Here is a 22,284-nt window from a genome sequence, read left to right as displayed (position 1 = left end):
CAAATCCCTGCAGTCACTGGCTTTACATTAGGGAAGCACTGGTTGTCAAAATGTGAAAATGCGCATTGCCTGAGTATGTATAAAACCAGTCCTTTGTCAAACAGTGCCCTTAATTAACAAATGTGTAGCCCAACCCATTAAGTGAACCTCTTGTGTAAGTCTTTTGCAGACTGCTAAATGTTGAAACATCTAAAAACATACCAGGAACTTTAAAAACAAGAATCCAGAGTCTAGTGAAATTGCAAAACTAGCAAAACATACAGATTTCATGAAGTCAGTGGAAGTAATGTTAGAGAGATGCTAAAATCACAGCAAAGCCATTGACAAATAGGGATCTGCAGAGCAGCCCCAGAAAGCAACCTAAGGGAAAAAAAATGGGCAAGGATGATGATAATAGATGCTTCAAAACGAAAAGATCTGCATGTCAAAAGACTGAGAGAAGACTGATGAAGTGCTCAAATAGTTTTGAAAAAATGACCATATCTATAATATTTTTCTAAAGATTAAGTGTGAAATCAGCTACATCAACATTATCAAATAATTTTCCTGAAAAATTACACCCTAAAAAGCAAGATTTGATTTATTTTTCACTCAAAGTTCTAGAACATAGTTGCATTTACAATATGAAGATGAGTTTCTCCAGATAAAGTTTTAATTAAAAAATAGAAAATTTTGACCGTAAAATTGCACTCCATATCTTAAGCAGTCCAATGACAGTTCCCTCAGTATGTGACCAGCCTACTACGCCTTGCTCATAATTCATTCTCAGGGCTCTGTTAAAGGTTTTCCAGAACCTCAGGGAAGGAATCTCTAGCTAGCCCAAGGCCTTCTTCAATCTGGAAGGCTCATCCAGGGGTTCTGCATCAACAGGTCTTTTACCCATCTTCCCTTGGCTCAACTGTCCTTGAGTCTTACATCAATTTGAAGCCTTGAATTGGGTCCCTTCAAACGCATATGAATAGAGAGATGCTAACTTCATACGCTGTCGTGCAGAAACCCTTTCTTTGCCCTTGTCCCTTACCATCAGCACCCAGCTCAGGGGTGGGCCTGTTTCCTGGTCCCAGCCGTGGAGCTGTCTTCGGTCCCTCTGGATTTCAACATGATGACTTCTCCCCTGTAGGGCGTGCGCTCCACCGGGGTAGGAGTGCAAGTCTGAAACGGAACATTTCATGTGCTTTTTGTGGTATATTGAACTCAAAGCCAAATGCAGCTCCTTTAATGAATTGTGAGAGCAAAAAAAGAATCTTGGGAATTCATCAAGTGCCTCCACCCCCTGTGCTTTCACAGAAGTTCCTGGCAACCTTGCGGATCTGGGCTGCCCTACTCTGTGGGTGTTTATCTCCACCAGACATGGCCCCAGGGAACACTTTCCTCAGGACCTCTGCCATATCTCACACTCTCTGAGACATATAACCATCTCCTACAGTCCTTTTCAATGTCCTTCCTTTTCTTCTAGTTTCAATCTTGCTCATATGTGTTCCCAGAATGCTTTGCTGTATCTCTCTTAAGACCGTCAGAGCATTTTGCATCAGATTATAGCCATTTGTGTGTGTGTTGACTCTGTAACAGGCCGTCAGTTGACCTACTCCACCGACCAACTCCACAGCAGAACCCTCTGCTGGATTCAGCTAGAGTTAACTCAGTGCTTGAGCATGGTTCTGAAATTTAGATTTTATAAGCAAAGGAATTCTTGAGAAGTAACAAAATCATGCTGTTTGTAAACATGCACACAAATTCATTGACAAGTTGAGAGACAGCAAACCATAGTGATTAAGAGCATGGGCTCTGGACCAGATTGCCTGGGCAAGTTATTTAACACTGTGCTTCAGCTCCCTTAGTTGTAAACTGGGGATAATAACAGTTGTAAACTGGGGATTAAATGTTGGAAGGATTAAGTATAAGTAATGCATTTGGAATAATGCCTAGCATATAATAAGCTCTTAATAAATAAATATATATGTGTGTATACACACAGAGAGAAATAAATTATTGTGGGTCTCATTTTGACCGCCAATACTAACATATTGTAGTGATCAATGATGTGGGCTATAGGCTGGCCAGTTAGCACAGTTGGTTAGAGCACGGTGTCGATAACACCAAGGCCCAGGTTCAATCCCTGTACCGGCCAGCTGCAAAACAAAACAAAACAAAAAACAATGTGGGCTTTGGAGTTAAGACAGATCCAAGTTTGAATTCTCCTTTTGCCATTCACTAGTTGTAGGGAACTGACAAGTTCATTAATGCCTCCGAGCCTACTTCCTCATCCATGAAACGGGGGGAGTAAAACCCATCTCTTAGATACTTGAGAATTTCCAGAGACAAAGCATTTTCTTCATTCATCCAACACACATTTACTGAGCTCACACAGCCCCAGATATTTTTCCAAGCACAGAGGATACCACAAAGGACAAGGCAGATGGCCCTTCAGCTGTGGAACTTGAAGAAGAGTGTCTGGCACCTACTGAGCACTCGGTAGTTGGGAGGACCCCTGCCCTCCTGTCATCAGGCCAAGCCTCTGGCCACTCACTGGGCCTGGTTAGAGGCTTCTCTGGACTTCCATTTCAGCTCACTCAGTCCTGTTCTTCACCCTGGGCCCTGTCATCATTTTGAGGAACACAGACCCCAGGAAATGAATACCAGCCTCACATTTCTGCCACCAGCCCCTGGACATTGTGATCACCACATCTGAAACTTTAAACTCACCTAACAGCCCTGTTTCTGACCATGTCCTCCCTTTCAGGTCTTTGGTCCCTGTGTTTTTTCCTCTCCTGGCTTTACTTTCCAAGCCAGACTACACAATATATCACTTAAACCTTGGGCGACCATATAATTTATCATCCAAACTAGGGCACTTCAGAGAGTGAAAGGGCACTGAACATAATTAACAGGCAAAATCCAGATTTATTCCCGCCTTCCTTCAGCCCCTCTCTGGCCCATCATTAGAGGGTCTTGCCTTTCTCTCTGTTGCTCTTGCCATTTGCACTCAGCAATGGTATATTTCAGTTCAGCCATCGGCTTCCTCTGCAGTTGAGTGCCGTGGAGAAGGTGATGTAGGTGGGCAGATATCTGTGTCATCTACCTTTGTGCTGTGCAGCCCTCATCAGCTCCCTCTCCATCTCCCTCTGCCTACAACAGTTCCCTTGAACCTGCACTGCTTGTGGTTTTCAGCTGTTGTCTTGGACTCCTTCTTGGGAACCGATCACCAACACCAATGGCTCAGGCGGGACCAGCCAGTGTGGAGCCATGTCGTCCTCATTCAGGGTGGGCTTGCTCTGCAAGCTGGTCAGTTCCCTGGAGGAGCCAGGCTCAGGGATAGTGCATGACCCAAAGCAGGCCAAAAAAAGGCCTCCTGGGGTCTTTTTGCCAGGGCCATGCCTTTGCACATGCTGGAATGCCCACTCTCCTTTTTGCCTAGATTATCTCTGACTTTCCTTTTATAACTCAGCCCAGGTCATCGTCAGTCTAGGAGGCTTTAGCCCTCCATGCCACATCCCCTCTCTCACTCATCACAGTTTTCTGTTTATCTGTTTATGTGTCTGTCTCCCCAGCAGACTGAGGGCTGGTATACTGCTCTGTGTCTCCATAACAATACCCAATAAATATGGGTTGATGGGTTTTTTCGGGGGATGTATGAGGTTTCCCATCTAAGCTCTTTCCTCTTTTTGTGGGTTGTCCTGGCCTGGGCTGACTCAGTTTCTCTCATACTCCCTTTGTTGTGCTTTATCACGTATGTGCTCTCCAGGCTGCACTTTCTCTTTGGCTGGCTGCCTTCTGGGGGCAGGTCTCAAGTCACCTGGTTGTCTAATACCTCCTTCTGGCTGCTCAGTCACTGCACCAGCAATGCCACCAAGCAGTGTGTAGCGTGGCTGGTCACTCTGGTCATGCTGACCATCATATGTCTCTGAACTGGTCTAATCCACACAGTCTCACTCTTTATCTGCTCTGAGGCTCTGGGTGGGCAGCGTCTGGTTTCCTTCCAGAACGGCCATGGATAGAACCACTCCTGTCCACACGGCCACCTCAGAAACAAAGTAACCTTCTCTCAGGAGACCTTTGCTATCCCACACGTCACAGTCTTTCCTTTTGACAGATAAGTTGACAGGAATCAAAGACAATTTAAGTTCTCATCCCAAGCCTATGAGCACTTTTTAACTTTTTAATATTTTCTTCTCCTTAGAGGTGGGTTACGTAAGCTCCGTAATGGCTAGACGCACATTCTATTCATCTCTGTGCTGTCACTGCCTCTGGCATTGTACTCTATGCATATTTGAGAACCTCAATAGATGTTCACTGTGACAAAATGAATAAGTGGTGGCACTCACTCTGCAGAATCTTAAACCATCACTGCTGTTGTTCAGAAGTTCAGTTGTACATTTGTTTTCTAAGTAGACTTAACCTACAATTCCTAGGAAAACCAGCCTTGTTTCTCCTCTCTGTTGACAATGGCAGATCTCCACCTAAAGCCCAGCCTAACACAGAACCCAGCATATGGTGGGATCAGTGCTTCATGCTTGTAGGTTACAGTAGTGGTCAGGTCAAAAATAAAGTGATCAGTGCTCAAGCCTGAACCGCCACCCATCCCAAATACACACACACACACACATATACATATATATATATATATATATATATATACACACACACACATATATACACATATATACACACACACACATACATACATATATACACATACACATAATTTTAAAAAATAAAGTGGGCTTTCCCCCCTGGTAACTCAGATGAGTATGGTGACAATAGAGACTCCATCTTGACTCTTCCAGCTAAAAGCGTACCTAAGTCTTAGAGGAATTCCATGAAGCATAAAACACACTGAAAGACCAGGATGGAGAATCGGAGTGTTCTGGGATGAATGAAGTAAGCAGGTTTCCTCTCTTGCGTTCTGGGACTCCATGTTGTCCTGATTGTGTTCCTGCCTTGCTGGTCAGCTTTCTCAGGCTTCTTTGCTGGCTTCTCCTCCCCTCAACCTCAGAAAGCTGGTGGACCAGAGCTCTTTTGTAAGCCCCCTCTCTTCTCTAACACAGTCTCCTTGGCCTCAAACTCAGGTTTTAAATCCATGTGCTATGATTCCCAATTTTATCTCTAACCTTGATCCCATCTACAGATTCTCTTATCCAAGTGGCTAATTGACCACAGCACAGAGAGGTGTAAAAGTGTTTCAAATGGAACTAGCACCACAAACCACAGTTGAAACAAGCAGAATGAAGTTCTTTGAGATCAGGGACTGCTGTTTTATTGATGCCTGTATCCCCGGCACCTAGAACAGTCCCTGGTGCTGAACAAATGTTTGTGAAATGAAGAAAGATTTCTTGACTGTAGGATTTCTCAACTTTTTATGTGATACTGGGCAATAGAATCACTTGAGGGTAACATTATCTACAATTATTTGACAACATTCTTAAGGAACACCTAAAAGGTAGTGTCCTGAGAACACACCTTTGGGAGGCTGATCTGTATTGTGGCATCTTTCCCCCGCAGTATGTACTGGTCAGGATTAGATGATCACAGCTTGACAGCAATGCTTTCCATCCTGATGGCATCACACTGAAATTAAACGGCTTAAGGATAAAACTGTTTGAGGGGCTGTTCTAAGAAATAGAAAACATAGATGGCACCTCACCTAGCAGGATGCTGGTGGTTTACTTTGGTAGATGAGAGTTCAATTTGAGTTCAGAATACTTAATGACGATTGTCATTGTGATGAGTTAATAGAAAGACAAAATTGAGAATTATATCATATGCATTGCTATGAATAAACATTAATTGCAATTATCATTACACCTGAATAATTGCAGAAGTTTTTGCTTAACTGGGAAAGACGGAAAGAGAAAGCTGTACGTTGATAGAAGATTTAACCATATCGTCTGCAGAGAGTAGAGTGCTGTCATGCTAGATTTTCTAAGAATAGCAAGACCAATAAAAAAGAATCCCTGGACCCCAGAGGAGTTACTGATACGATGCTTCCCACAGAGGCTAAGATACTAAAATATCAATAAAGACAACAGAGTTTCCAAATATCAAACAGCAGACACTGGTCTGACACCAAACAGTGCAAATGAACAGTGACTCCCTGAGAATGAAATTCCTGCCCAGCCTGGAGACCAGGAGGGCACTCAGTGCACATGGAACTGAGCTATCCAGAGCTCTGTGAATCACTAGTACATGAGCAACCCCTCGGTTCGACAGAGGTGATCTATAACAATTTGAAATGAAAATTTGCATGTTGATAATGTTTTACAATCCACTGAATGTCTCCATTTAATCCTCAAAATACCCTCTGAGCTATTTCTCAAGAAAATAGCTGCAACAAGGCTGGGCCCTGTCATTTCAGGACTAGCTCCTCTGATGAGTTTGCCAGTGTAAGGGTATGTGGACCTTGTGTGAGGGGGGAAGAATGGGGAAGGATGACCTGAGAATGGGGGTGGGGAGGAGTGGGAGTGGTGGTGGTAGTGGGAGGGGCTATTTGTTTGAGTGGGAATTAAACTTTGTGATTAGTAAACTGTAGTTATAGGGATTGAAAGGATTGGTTTTGGAGGTAGACAAACCTGGGTTTGAGTTCTGACACTACCACTTAGTAATTATGTGACCTCCCTAAGCCTCAATTTCTTAATCTATAAAATAGGAATACCACTATTTGCTCCATGGGTTGTTGTAAGAATTAAATTATGTCTGGCACTTAATTCGTGATCAATAAATATTTACTGAATGAATGTTGTTGAATGATCAGATAAAGCATGAAAGAGAGTCCTTAGAAAGTGCCCCGTATACAGGGGTGTGCTGGTAAATGTTAATAACCAGTTCTACCCTGCCTTTTTCTCACCACCCTTAAAGCTCGAATCCATAGCACTTGCCTATTCTGTGGTGCAAACACTCCCACTGCTGCAGATTTCGAACTACCGAAATGACATCACTGAACAAGAAGTTGGGCAGAGATGCACACAAGGGTCTCCTGTGAGCCAGAACGAGCCAGCTCAGCATGTATACAACCTTTTATGCTTAGCAATCAATCTGAGCAAAAGAGGATTATATAGCAGTTGATGACATGTCTTAAATTATTTCCTCTGAGCTACAACCTTGAGAAAGATATTGACAAACTGTTAATTCAGAAACGGAGAATACCCATTTCAAGGACCAGATCAGCTATCCACTCAATTTTATCTTATCTACAAGGCAACTGATGCTTGTCATCGCAAAGACACAACCCAGTTTAAAAGCTTTGGCAGCAGTATTCTGAAACCATACATTACTCCATGAAGCTATTCCTGTTTCTCTATAAAATGCAATGTGACCCTTATATTCCAGAAAAGGTTGGGGTTGCTTATTTATTGAAAAAAGAGAAAAAGAGATGACTGAAAGAATGACATAAAGAATGTCCATACTTTCAAAGTTTGATGGAAATTATAACACTCTAAACACATGAAAATTCTAGAAATATAATCCATTTGAATTTTAAGAGCTATATATTTTTTGGTAAAGAATAAACAGTATGTAATTCTGTTCTTTCAGGATTTTCTTGAACATCTAAGTTGCTTCTATTTTTTTTCTTTCCACTTTCCTCTTTCATTTCCCCTAACACTCTTCCTTAAGTGACTTTTACATAACATTGAAATATGTTTTATGTTATATTTATCAAATAAAGTTTGATGTCTCATCTTCTGATTTAAATTTTTCCTCTTAAGGATCACCTATCTACATTTTAAGTTAAATAAATTAACAATTCCCCAAGGTTGTGAAATTGGATAAAAATGTCTTTTCTTTTCTTTGAAATTCCTCACAACTTCTTATAATAGTGACAGCTGCATTGTAGGAGGCTGATAAATTTTATTAAATAATCACATGAGAATCAAGTTCACACATCCCGCTATTTGGGATGGGCAGGTGGCAATCTTCTCGGTGAACTAAATCTCCTTGAATGCATCTCTGAAACTGTAGCCTTTGCTCCTCCTGTCTGCAGTTTATTCATTTATCAATTGCCTGCTATGTACCAAGTGCCAGTATAAAAAGAATAAGATGCTGTCCTGAAAAAACTAACACTCTTGTCAGGAGACCAGCCGAGTTCTGGAGCTGGCAAATGCTGGTGTGACTCTATAATCTGTGCTTTGGGAGTCCAGAATGGGAAATGATTAATTTTCTTGGAGAAGATAATAGGTGAGCAGGAGAAATAATGTAGGTCATTCCTGCTTGCCTTCAAACTCTTCTCCCCACTCACAAAGAAATCTGAGTATTTTAGATGAAAACCAAAGCAAGATCTCTGTGAATTTTGTTTGTGTGAATTTTATTGACATTCAATATTGTACCCCACAGATATGTACAATCAATTATGTTTCAATAAAAATAAATAAATAAAAAGAGGTTTATAGAGAAAAAAGTTTATGTGAATTTTAAATCTAGAGTTTCTGACAGCTTTTTCTCTTAACCTGACTACAGTATTTTTATTCTGTAAATTATCTTTGCCTAATTGGGGTTGCGGATGGGGTCTGAAACATCTCCAGACAATTCCCAAACCTCACTTCATTTTACCTGTTTTATTTGATATTTTTTCCACACCAACATTTTTTTAAATAACGCATTTCCCCGTGGTTTGAGTTTCATGATTGTTTTCTTCTCTTTTCTTGTCTCTGTGGGGGTCCCATGGTATAGTGGGAATCACAAAGACCTTAACATAGATCTTAGCTCTTATGCTTACGTACTGCTTAGCACAGAGATACTTAATCTCGCTGAGACTCAGCTCTCTATTCTGTAAAATGGGAATGATAATATCTCCCACACAGCTTGTTGTGTGGATTAAGTAAAATAATGGCTACAAAACCACCTAGTACAATGCGTGGCAGAGAGTACGTGCTCAGTACAACATCTAATAATAATGATAACTATTACTCCTCATTATTTTGAAAACAGTAATGCACTAGAATGCCTAAAAAGCTGATATCAGAAGAAAATACTAAGAAACTGAAATAATTCATAAAATTGATTGTCAACTTATAAAAAATAAAGTTGACTTTAATTCTGCCAACAAAACACAAAACAATTTGAATATTAGGAGAACTAATGGGACCAGTCACTTGGTGATCTCTGCTGTTCCAAACATTTTCTCTACAAGAGGAAGACTATGGCAAGGTTGGTCATTTAAAAACTGTCCACCAGGAGGTCCCTGTTAGTCTCGCATCCTTGCTGGCGAGCAGCTGGAACTGACCACGAAGAGTGGCCCTGCCTTGCACTCACTTCAAGTGTCATCTTTCGTATCACCCAGTTCTATTGATTCTATCTCCTTATGATTTCCTAAACCCACCCCTTCTCTTTGTCCACTGGATTACTACTACAGCTTCATGAATGAACCAGCTGCCATCAATACCTCCAATCCAGATTAATTTTTCTGGGAGACTCTTTTCCAAACATAATGCTGAGTAATTTATCTCTCGTTACCTCATTTAACTCCATCTTTATAATTTACAGTATAGTTGGTTGCTTAAGTATACAGTTTTTGGAGTCAGATAACCAAGGTTTACACTCTGGCATTGCCATATACTAGCTGTGTGACTTGGATAAATTTCTTAATTTCTTGAAGCTTCAGTTTCCTAATCTTTAAAATAAGGGAAATAACACTTCCCTCCCTCACAGGAAGGCTGCAATGACAGAGCCTTTAGCACTGTGGCTTGTATTCAGTGAGCACTCAAAAAATGCTGTTATTTGTCACGTAAATGTTCAGAAACACCTAGGATTCTTATATTCACCATCTATCTGTCACTGTCAGTGTCAACATTTATAAATTACCCCCTCCACAGCAAAATGAACTATAACCTTAAATATCATCTCTTTTGACTGGTATACAATATATAAAGAATTGTACTATTTCTGAGAACTTAAAGCATTCTAGAGCACTGTTTAGGTCTTAGGAAGTGTTAAAAAAGATGAATCTTGTCTAAAGAACTCTGAGAGTCCACACGTAAAAAATGTTCACAAGACATTAGAGGAGAAATCAAAGAGACTACAAGATCCAAATGAAATGAACCAAACAGCTAGAAAGCTTTGGAAAAGGAGAAGTATATTTGAAATATGGGATGGAAAGAGAAGCCTTAGAACTAACCCAAGGGCTGCAAACTCTAACATCTACATGGCCGGGCAAGGAACATTAATGAGTGAAGCCTGCTGGGTGAAAACCAAAAAACATATCCTATCTAAGGGCCTAGCTCCAGCTCCGGCCTATTCCAGCCACGTGGCATTGAGAGAACAGGGTCATCTGTCCGACCCCCAAATACAGAAATCTAGATTTTATAAATCTGAAATTTTCTGATATTTTAGTGTATTTAGTGTAGTGAATTTTAGAAACTATTTAAAACTCTGTGTGAACTAAACAAAACACGTGTGAAAGCCCAAGAGATATTAAGAACAAATATCTCTTTTATAACAACACAGAGTTATTACAAAGACTTGGGTGCCTTTATCATAGATTTGGTCATCAAAAGGGGAAAGCAAAGAGACAGAACTGACATTTCTTGGCCTTCTATTATGTGCCTTATGTTTCAGAATCTCATTTGAGGCTCACAATTTGTTAGGGAGAAAATGCTGTTGTCATTTTCCAGATGAGGGAACTGAACCCAAGGATGATAGAAAAACTTGCTCTAGGCCACCCAGCAAGGAAATGGGAGGGCAAGGTAGAATTCATGTTTAGATCTACCCAATTCCAAAACTCCACCACACCACACTCTGGTGGTCAAGAGAATGCGCCCTGCAGACCTGGGGTTAAAGTAAGTGGAATTTTTCAAGGCCCCCCCCCCACTGCGCCCCGAGCCCCGAGGCCACGCCTCCCACAGTGGCTCCCAGACAAAAGCCGGGCGCAGCCAGTAGCTGAAAGACTTGCCCTCTGCTCAAGGACTCCTGCAGGCCTTGCCCAACCTGTCTTGGGTGCTATTTAGATGTACGGTGCTTCCACCCCGTTTTCTCTCCCTTCCTACACTGGGGTCAGACTTGAATTACAGTCTGAGGGCTCTCCTAGCCTTTCCCAGCTCCCTCCCATTGTCTCACAGGTGTTTCCCCTAATAAAACCACGCACATTTACCCATGTAGGTGTCTGCTCCCCAGGCAATCCTGACCCTGACTAACACGATCACCAGAAGGCTCCCAGAGTCCCTGAACTTGCCTGGGAAAACCTGACTTGGTCCATCAGAAAACTCTGAATAGACTCACCAGTCTGCAAGGAGAAATGCATGTATCCAGTGTTTCTTTATTTGAAAGGTGGTATATGTCTGTAACCTTGCATATTAATCCCGACATCCCAGGAATATGTTAAACCGGTGGGATGTGACACCACCACCACCACCACCAACAGCAAACCAGTCAACCAGGAGCAGGTGACAGTCCAGCCCATGGCAATAGCCCCCCCAGAGTACCACTCACCTGGTCTCGCTGCTTGATTCGTTTGTAAATATATTCAGCAAATGGTTTGCGAGGAACAAACTTCCCATCTCCTGCTGTGACATTAAAAACTCCAGCTTCATACACCACTTTGCCTCTTGAAATAGTCACAAGGGGCACCCCATGGCAAATCATGCCCTCAAAGATGTTGAAATTAACAGCCTGATGATGAGTTTTTGCTGAGATAGTCCTGTGTTTGTAAAAACCAAAAAAGCTCCAGATCATCACCAGCTCATCTGATGGACATAAAATATTAAAAGAAGAATGATTTAGAGGAAAATTTAGCAATTCTATTAAGCTATAGCTTCATCACTGTAACAAGTGACTTTAGGAATAGAACATAGCATTAACATTTCATTACAAAGTAATTACATTTTTTGAGAGAAAAACCTAAGAGATCACTCTTCAAGGTGATTAATAAGAATGGAGTGGTGGGGAAAGGGCATTGTCCGTCATGCTTAGATTTTTAGATTTTTTTTTTTATCTATGTGTTAAAGAACAACATATTTTTTTCATTTCTTAATTATGAAGCATTTTTAACACAGATGAATCTCATGAACACACTGACCAGATACCCAGCTATACAGGATTTTAACTTTTTGTAGATGCAGTTGAGGCTTCCACAATACCCCTCCCCAAATTCCACTTCCATCCCTGCCTTTCCAGAGGTAATTGCTGTTTGACAGTTCTCAAACCAAATTTGGTAGTTATCAAGGAAATACATACATTGAATTTCTTTCCCTTGTCTGTGGCAAAACTGGAAATTTGAGGATAATAGAAATAACCAAATGTGTTAGAACATTCTTTTAGCATATTCTATGTCACACATTTGCACATCCATCTATTAGTTTATTAATACGTTTCAATCTTACACAATGTGACTGATGACCTCCAGGCAGGGTATTTGGAAATGCTGGGTGCCTCCTTTTCTTAAATCTCATTAGATAGAAAGGAAAAAACAAAACAAAAAACCCTGGCAGAAGTGAATAATACGAGCACAGTCTGAATTCTTTTAGAAGTTTCTACAATCCTTCTCAGAAATGAATTCAAGAGAAGTTCTCCGCTAAAATCTGAGTCTAAGAAGAGCAACCCAAAGCTGCCCCAACCCTAAACTGCTAGGGCTGAGCTAGGATGCCCTCGCCGTGTGTGCTGCAGGCCTAGAGATGCACGAGCTACGCTGGCCTGGTCCTCGCTTCCAGGCTCCCATCCACGGCTTACCTGGCTTCCAGTCCTAACATGCCCGAACAGAATTGTTGACTTTCAGCACTTACCACGACCTACCCACTCAAGTTTGCTCCTCCCTTCAGCTTCCCACTATATGAGACCACCATCTACCTCTCCTCACCCCGCAAACCATCATCAAGCCTGTTGGTTCTCCCTCCCTCCCCAACAAGCCCCAAACCCGCCTCTCCACTGCCCCCATAGTGTGTGCAGCACCATCGCCTCTCATCTGCACGATCCCAACGCCCTCACCCGCCTCTTTCTTTCTGTTCTCACCATCCTATACTCCATACCGCTCTCCACAAAGCTGCTCAAATGATCTTTTGAAAATGAAAATCATCACCCCTAAGAGGTCTGAGAAAAAAAGAAAGAAAGGAAAAAGAGGAAAATCAGATCATGTCACTTTCCTGCTTAAAACACTCAATGGCTCCAGTCTGCTCCCCAAGAGCCAAATAACTGCTAAAAAAAAAAAAGTAATAATAATTTCTTTAAAAGCATGGGATGATGATAACAATAATAAAGAATCTGCTCCCATTGAAAAACATCCACCTTGGAAAAGAAAAAAAGGAACATCCAGTATGTCAGGTAGATGGTTTATCACATTGTATTTCATGTTTACAACACCTCTTCAAAGAAGAGAGTATTTTCCACATTTTGTAGGTAAATAAATTGAGATTTAGAGAGGATAAATAATGTCAAAGGATATATGAATAGTTTGATGCAACTGGGATCTTTTTATATTTTTAAAATTTACAATAAAAATGACTTTTGGTGTACAGTTCTATGAATTTTGATACATATATAGATTTGTTTTGCTATCAAAACAATTAGGACACAGAATGGTTCCATCCCCCAAAACTCACACTATCCCTGTGTAGTTACTCCCCACTCCTAACTCCTGGCAGCCACTGAGTTTTCTCTTTTCAAGAATGTCATATAGATGGAATCGTAGAGTGTGTAACCTTTTGAGACTGACTTCTTTCATTCTGCATAATTCCACTGAGATTTCTCCAAGTTGTTGTACATATCAATACTTTGTTCCTTTTCATTGCTGAGTAGTATTCCTCTGTATGGATGCACCAGTGTGTTACCCATTTATTCCCTGAAGGACATCTGAGTTGTTTCCAGTTTTTGATGATTAGGAATAGAGCTGTTATAAACATTCAGACACCTGTTTTGCATGAACTCTTCTCTAGTGTGAATGCCCAGGAGTGAAGATGCTGGGGCGTATGGTAAGTGTACGCTGCAACAAAAAGTGCTTTTGGTAACCTTAGGAACCAATTTACTGACATAAGAAAAAGTGTAAAAGATCACTGATGAGTAGGAGGCAGGTATGAATACAACAATAATTGCAAACACTGAGGAAGAGAGAAGCATATTGTTCAAGTGGTAAGTTACCAAAGTAGGAAAAGTAGGAAAATATTTACAAGGATACTAAATATAAAATGAGTTATGAATTATGAGTTGGTGATGAAAGATACAAACTTAAATAAAATAAATCTAGATAACAATGTAGAGGGCTTCAGAACTTCAGGTTAAAGTGACTTTTAAAAAATTTTTTTTAATTGAAACATAATTGGTTATATATATTTGTGAAGTACAGAGTTGACTATCAGTATTTGCGTATATTATGTGATGATCAAATCAGGATTGTTAGAATATTCATCATTACAAAATGTACTCATTTGGGTTAAAGTAACTTTTTATGGCCATCACAATCTTTCTGCCAAATATTTTCACAGCCTGGGCTGCTGCTTTCCAACACATCACAGTTACACTGATGGCAGAAACTGTTGGACTTGTATTGTAGAATGCTCCATAAAGATGTCTGGACTGATGCATTAGTAAGGCTGTTATATGAAGAAAGTAAAAATACATTAAAAATTCATGGTGAAATGGTTAAAGTACAAGAATGAAAAAAGAGAAAACCTTAAGTTAAGAGTTATTAGAATGATTAGGAAAATAACTTACAGAATAAATACACTCATACAAAAAGATTGTCACTACAATATTGCCTAAACTATTAAAAAACTGAAGCATAACATTTTCCCAATGATCATTAAATGGACTATTACGCATTTGTTAAAGATTAGAATTAAGAATACTTTAGGGAAGCAAAAAGCCTAATAATTATGTAATATTAAGTAGAAAAAACAGCCTATAGAGAGTATGTACAGTATGTCTACAAGGAAAATACATATGCACGTGGGTAAACAGGAAAGGAAATATACAAAGTGAAGTTTTTTGTGGGCTAGGAAAAAGGAATATGAAGGATTCAAAGTATCTTCAGAGTTCTTGTTATACTGTTTCTATGGCTTAAGTTATGATCTGAAAGCGAGGTTGATACAGCACAATATCAAATCAGATTTCTCTACCTCATGCCAAATAAAGGTCATTATCTTCACTTTCTCAGCCTTGGGGTTAGTAAGAGAAAGAGGACAATTAGACAACATCTAAGAGATTCTTTATAATAAGGCATTATGTAAATGAAGTCAAATTAACATGAAATGTAAATTCTAGGCATTATCACCAGCAGCAAAAAGAATGTGCTTCCACTTTCACATTGGGAGGTGTCGGTGTCTGACAGGGTGTCGTTCCTCACCCAGCCAAAGCTGTAATTCAGTTCTGAGTAGCTTTCACACTTCTGAGTCTTTGTGCATGCAGTTCTCTTCACCCCAAATGCCCTCCTCACTTCTGCTCCTCTCCCTTCCCTAAAATTCAGCTCAAGATTCCTGGTCCCTAAAAGCCAATTCTTGCAACCCAGGGTGACACTGAGCATTTTTCCTCTGAGAAATTTCCACTGAGCATTATCCAAGTGTATTGTAATGATCTCTTGACAAGTCTCTCTTTTCCTACTTGGTGCACTCTTTAAGGCAAAGACCAGGTTGTTTTATCCTCAGTGCACAGTAGGTGCTTTATAAATATTTATGAAATGATCGAATAAAAGGGTCACATCATTTTCCTCCTGTTTAGTAAGGTCGATTTTATTTCCTGTCTCTGCTTCCTTTTGGGACATGACTGTGTTTTGGAAACAGAACATTGAATTAAATGGGAGGTAAACATCCAGTCCAGACATTTGTTGTACCTAACATTTCTGGTGAGCTGTACATGTTAATTAGTAATAAATAAATAAGTAAAATTATTATAATTATCATTCTTAGTTGCATCTTATCAACTTACACGAAACACTTGTTCGTCCATACCTAACAATACTCAGCAATACCAGTATTATTATCCATAATAAACATGCAGCTAAGTATTATTACCCCACTTCCCATGATAATGCTGAAATAGAGCTGTTTGAGCTTGCCCAAGGTTCACATAGTTCAATATTGAATGAACTTCCAAGAGGTAGGAACCACATTCACCTTTTGAGAATACTGTCAAAGTTGTAAATCTGCCATAGAAGGTTAAAAAAGTTGTGGTACATCTTCAATATCTAATTAATAGACAGTTTTTAACACAAAAATACAACGCAATATAATCATATGATTTATAAAGTTATTACAAAGTATTATTTAAAGTCTATTCATTCACAGTGCAGTATGGGAGATGTGTTCCAAAGTCACATTCTGTTGTGGAAGGTGTCGCCAAGGAAATGCAGTCACTCAGAGAGATGGAGAATCAGATGATTTATTATGCTGGCAGGCCTCAGGGGAACTAGTGTTCCCAAATCCTGAGCCCAGAATGCAGGGGGAACCAGACTTAAATACTTTTCTTGAGGAAAGCAAGCAAGTGTTTCTATTGGCTCTTTTGCTTGTATCCAGGCAGAGTCCCCTAAATTGGGGGTCTTTAACAGGTAGGCAAAACTGGGTTACTGTGGTTATGCAGAAAGGGGCTTTGGGTAAGGGTCTTCACAGAGATGGGGGATGAGGTCGGGGAGGTTATTGCAATGCCACCTAGAAAGCAAGTCAGTCTCTCGTCTACTCAGGAAACTGCTGACAGGCTGTGGTTTTAGCTAAGTCCCCTACTCACACAGGAAGACTAAGGGCTGACAAGCTGACCACAAAGTCACAGAGCTCAGTAGCTTCATTTAGCTGTCGATGTGGTTAACTTTTAACATAACTTTAAACATTCTTACAAACAAGCATATTTCAACTGGAAAACTAAAATAAAGGTTAAAATAAGGAAAAGACAAGGAATTCAGCCACATCAATACCTTTGTAAGGACACCTGCGATTCCCATGAACACACTTTCTCTGGGGAGTTCTCCCCAAGACAGAAGCCAGGAACACATTTTCTCAGCCTCCTTTGCAGCTGAGGCCCAGTCATGCACATGGGGAGCGGGTGACTCGGGAAGCAGGCACCACAGAAATCCATGTTGGTGAGGGTGGAGACAGATAAACCCTGCATTTAGGATCACCTATGACAAAGGTTCTAGCAGCAGGGGTTGAGCCCAGGGAGAGCATCAGCACACCCCACTGCCCTGTGGAATGCCTGGGGCATCGTCCTGGCTGCAGAGCCTCTCAGCCTGATCCTCTCTTCCTGCTGGAGATACTATGAGCAGCCAGTGTCCTTTATATATCCCTTTCAGTTTAACTACCTAGGTGGATTTCTCTTGATTGCTGCTACAAACCCTGCCTGATAAATCAGTATCTTTCCATTGTGCAGTGTATCTCTGGGACTTTCAGAAAAATCTCCTTCTGTGGTATCTCAAAAGTATAAATTAGAGTTCTTTCTTAAATATGAAGTCTGAGCCCAACTGCCCTGTAGGCATTGTTGCTATGAGAGGCCCTGGACAGGGGTGAGCGCTAAGCATGTTCTCTTAACTCCCTTCTAAGGCTGTTTTCACGTAGACCATGGGAACAGACCCATTTTTCTCATAACTCTCCTGTTACTTTTATTTCACTGTGATGAAACATCCCCCAGGTTTTCATAAGTTGACCAAAGGGGCTTTCTCTGGTGAAGCTCGGGCTCAGGTGTGAAGGCCAAAATCAGACTCCTATGACATCCGCTGCCAGGCTGGTGGGCCACATGCCATCTGGTGAGTGGGCAGTGCTTTGAACTTTGAGAGACCATCTTGGAAGAAAGCTAAAGCATACACGCCCAGGCTCTGACTTCAAGGGAGATTCAGCCAATGGTACAACACAACATGATCATAAGGTTCAGTGACACTTTGAGATCATCAGAGCAGTATCATGGATCATTAGAGCACAGTTCATCTCTTAAACAGGCCACACATACAATCCCATCTTGACATGTGCAGGGTAGCAGGAAATGTAGTTTTGCCCCTGGGCCTTCATTCTCACTTCTTCTGGTGTCAGCACCCGAATTTGTCTTTAAGAAACTTTTTTCCCCAAAGGATATAATCTGACAAGATTCTTAGGCATGGCATCTTACTCTTCCCTAACCAAATGATAGGCAATTGTGCTGTTTTTCCCAGGAATTAGAATGTTTGGCAGAGTGACAAAAAGAATTAAAAGCGATTGGAGGGTACATCCTTGAACTCAGACCAGTTTCTGCTATAGGCTGCCCTGGGCTGCCCTAGTCTCCATCCTGCACAGCCAGAGCAGTGGCCGTACCTTTGGTCTGTGAGCTGCCTGTGGCCTTCCCATAGAGTGCACTTTTACTTAAGTGAGCACAAATAGGTTACTATGGTTTCCAGCCAAAGACCCTGACTGATAGAGACCTTACTCTTCAGGGAATAACTCCCTTAATGAAGAGCCCATGGATGTTCCTGAGGCAGAGTTTAAAAGGGCTGTGACTCAGAAAGAACTACAAAGATATTTTCAACCAAATCTGTCTGTGGAACAAAGGCAAAAGTGGGGAGATGCTGTCATTCCTTTTGTGAGCAAAACCAAAGGCTTGCAGGGTTCATTATCAAATATTTTCAAACTTAACAATATGCAAATCAGCTCAGGGGAATAGCATCTATGAGAAATACCTTCTCTAATTACTGATTGGAGAGCTAGGACACGGAATGATTAAAGCCTTCCCCCCCAGTGAGGGAGCCTGCAGTTCCTGGGCCATTGACTCTTCATTAGCAGATTCACAGAAGGGTGTTCTCTGTGGTCGCTCTGCCCCAAGAGAAAAGCTGCTCTTTATCAAGCTCGCTTTGACCCTGTATCCAACAGGCACATCTCACCGCAGAGCAGTGTCAAGGTTGTCTTACCGAGTCTCATTTATACACATCTCCAAGGCAAGCAGAAGCCCCAATGATAACATTAGCTATTTTCCAACTTAGTCAATAACTTTGATAGCACTCACATCACAGCTGCAGAAAAACATTCTGTCCCTTTGCAAATAGCTTTCTATCAAAGAGCCGCGTGCTCTTATAGATGAGAAAATCACTGAAGCAAAGCCGGCAAGAGGCTTCAACACTGCCCATGTGCATTCAGAGAGAACACTGTGGAGAGAGAGAATTTCTCAGGGCAACACGGGTCTTCCTGACCCCAGAGAAATGACTTGTTTAGGTATTTTGTTATATCCTTTGCCACTCAGTTACTTGGTCTGTGGCACAGATGAATGTTTACCAGGTTGCCATGAGAACCAAAAAAAGTTAATAGAATCATGTCAGGGTTATTAGTGGCATCTGAAAAAACATATACCTCATCTCTCTACAATGTGTTATATGACACCTTGTGTATTCAACATGAAACAATAATAGTTAATCATCATATCTTCCCAACAACCCTACAAGGTAGGAATTGTTATTACTCCCATGTGATAGGTGAGAATGAGGTTAATAACTCAGCCCATGTTGTATAGCTAGGAAGTTCATATAGCTGAGGGATGAATATTACCCATGATATGAACCTGGCCTTTGGCTTTAGAGGTTGGGCTCTCATCCACTAGACAATACCAGCCCTTGAAAGCTGTATGGGAAACTACCTGGAAAGCGTTCAGCTGATGAAAACATTCTTCATTCACTAGACAACTGATGGGAAGCAGCTCATTCCATACTTCCTGATGTTTCTTGGTCTGTTTTCTGCTGAGCAGCAAAGGATTTAAGATGCTATTAAAAATTTCTTAAGCCAAAATTGACCAGTCATTCTCAGTTTGATCACAATGGAAGATATTTTTATGACGTGTGCTCCAACTGTCTGTTTTAAACTACCTCTTCAGTCAATTTCTTGGACGTGACAAGTTATATAAATGGGGAGCAATGCAGGCACATCTCTGGAAATGCTAAATGGTGCAACTTCAAGTACAATGTCATTATTAAGCAAAGTTGCTGCTCGCTGCACCCATCAATCTTCTATCCTCAATTCAGACTTGTACACCCACTTCCTACAGAGGAGAAAATGGGAATTGCTTCAGCCACGTTATTAAATCTAAATTGGACAATAACTTTGAACTCTATTGGTGCTCAATGAGTGACAAAACATTTAATGAACATTCATAAAAATGCTTCCCAAACATTGACTTAAAGGAATATACTGATCAGGTAACCCTGCTATTTTGTCCTTGGAGCTGTGTAATGTAGGTCATAGATGGCGGTATAGATCATGGTTAGATAAAGTAGATTTAAATACTAGAAATCTGACCTTGGATGTAGGTATCACATCCTTCACCTTCCATGCCTCACACAGAACTGAGCAAACAGAAAGCATTTTATATACATATTTGTTTATCTGAAAATAAGTTATTAGCAAATTTCCAGATTGCTACTTAACATAAATATTGCATGTTCTACATACTAGTTTTCAGAAACTGGGGAACTAAAAATAATTTAGTGTCTCAAAGGAACAGGCACTGAATGTGAATCAGTCAAGTTAACATGATACTAGGATGTATGTCCTATGAATATTAAACAGTTAAGTGCTTATAGTGAGGCATGATTATTAGCTTTTGAAAAGCTAGGCTGTCGGCCTGACACACTGGTAAGAGTTAGAAATAACTTTCTGGGGTGATGTGTGGATTTGGTCTTATAAATTTATTGTCACCCTTCCTGGGGAGCTGACCTGCCTTTGGCAAGATGACATTGCTTGACAGACTATCTATGGGCATGACTTGAGCAGAAAAAGATGTCAGTTTTCTATACAGGAATACACTGAGTAAAATCCACACAACCTCCTTCCTGAAAGTACAGAATAATCCAGGTACTTATTATTATGTTCAGTTCTAACTCCATATTTTAGGAAGAGAAGGGGATGGCTGGAATATGAAGTAAGACATTAAGGCTCTCAACTAGGGGATGCAAAAGAGAAGTTGGATAATAGAAACCTCAGTGAAACTTGTAAATTTTACTCTTTTATTGAAAGGAAGAAGTCTTCCCTCCATCCCTACTGAGGGAAATAAAAAGACTTAGCAAGCATAAATGCTGGCGAATGAGGTGCAGTTTGACACTGCAAAATAACTTCTTGACAACCAGGGTGTGAGGTATGTTAGTGAAAGAGAAGAGAGTCTATGGCTGGGCCAGACAACCATGAAACTCAGAATGCTAAGGAATTGTGTGAAATTCACAAAGATGTGCAGCAGCGCCCCTTTAAAAGTCAGAGAGCACTTCAAGCTCCATAATCCTAAAAATCAAGACCTGGCCTCCAGCATTCCTCAGGAGACAGACAAACATATTGCTGCATGGTTCTGCTCCCAAGTCACAATCAGAGGGGCACTCAGAAACTCCCAAACCATCAAAAGCATTTTTTATAATAAGTATAACAAATATTTATGGACTCTTTGCAGTATGTTAGGCATTAAAAGCATTATCTCATTTAATCCTCACCATAAGCATATGATACCTATTTTACTATTATTATCATACCTAATTTATGGATGAGAAAACTGAGGCTGGAAGAGGTTAAACTGCCTAGGGCAGAGCCAGCAAATGGCAACGCTAGAACTGAACTCAGGGCTGTGAAGTGAAAGCTTCCCTTTAATGATGAAAGGCAGCTCATTCACCACAGTGCTGGGTCTGAAGCTTTTTCAGAAGGGGCCAGAGACAAACAGCCAATGACCATGCAAAGTGCATGGTAGCAACACTAGCTTATGTATTTCTGCCACGGCTAAGTTTTACCTAATGCTGACTGCTCAAAAACCATCAGTCGGTTTTGAATTGTTGGAGCCACTTATGATCCAAGTGTCTATTGGAATGTCTTAAGAATCTTCTGAACTTGATGAGTGGATACGGAAAATGTGGTACATCTACACAATGGAATACTACTCAGCTATAAAAACGAATGAAATACTGCCATTTGCAACAACATGGATGGACCTTGAGAGAATTATATTAAGTGAAACAAGTCAGGCACAGAAAGAGAAATACCACATGTTCTCACTTATTGGAGGGAGCTAAAAATTAATATATAAATTCACACACACACATACACACACACACACACAAGCCGGGGGGGGGGGGGGAAGAAGATATAACAACCACAATTACTTGAAGTTGATACGACAAGCAAACAGAAAGCAGAAAGGACATTGTTGGGGGGGAGGGGGGAGGGAGGAGGGAGGGAGGTTTTGGTGATGGGGAGCAATAATCAGCCACAATGTATATCGACAAAATAAAATTTAAAAAAAAAAGAATCTTCTGAACTTGAATGGTATTTAGTTGTGAATAACAAAAGTAGCCTTTTCCAATCAGTTCTTGATTCACTGTCTGAAGACTGTGCTGTGGAAAAATATGGACCAAGAGCTATCAAGGCATCAAAGACTTCCTTAGTGTCTTGGTGTGAACTGGAGATC

General features: G+C 40.8%; 1 protein-coding gene across 1 annotated transcript in view; it reads right to left on the bottom strand.

Moving 5' to 3' along the window:
* Positions 1-1,035: 1,035 nt before the first annotated feature.
* The window catches only part of DPYS (dihydropyrimidinase), a 73,975-nt gene continuing 52,726 nt past the window's right edge, over positions 1,036-22,284 (bottom strand). The window contains exons 8-9 of the mRNA XM_063079829.1: positions 11,416-11,623; positions 1,036-1,152 (exon numbers count right to left, since the gene is read on the bottom strand). Coding sequence (XP_062935899.1) covers positions 1,036-1,152; positions 11,416-11,623 — 325 coding nt within the window. The remainder of the gene's footprint in view (positions 1,153-11,415; positions 11,624-22,284) is intronic.

Source organism: Cynocephalus volans, chromosome 15 (genome assembly GCF_027409185.1).
Source record: "Cynocephalus volans isolate mCynVol1 chromosome 15, mCynVol1.pri, whole genome shotgun sequence".
In the NCBI taxonomy this organism is placed as follows: domain Eukaryota; kingdom Metazoa; phylum Chordata; class Mammalia; order Dermoptera; family Cynocephalidae; genus Cynocephalus; species Cynocephalus volans.
The sequence above is the reverse complement of the archived record's forward strand: the minus strand, read 5'-3'. Positions and strand labels throughout refer to the sequence as shown.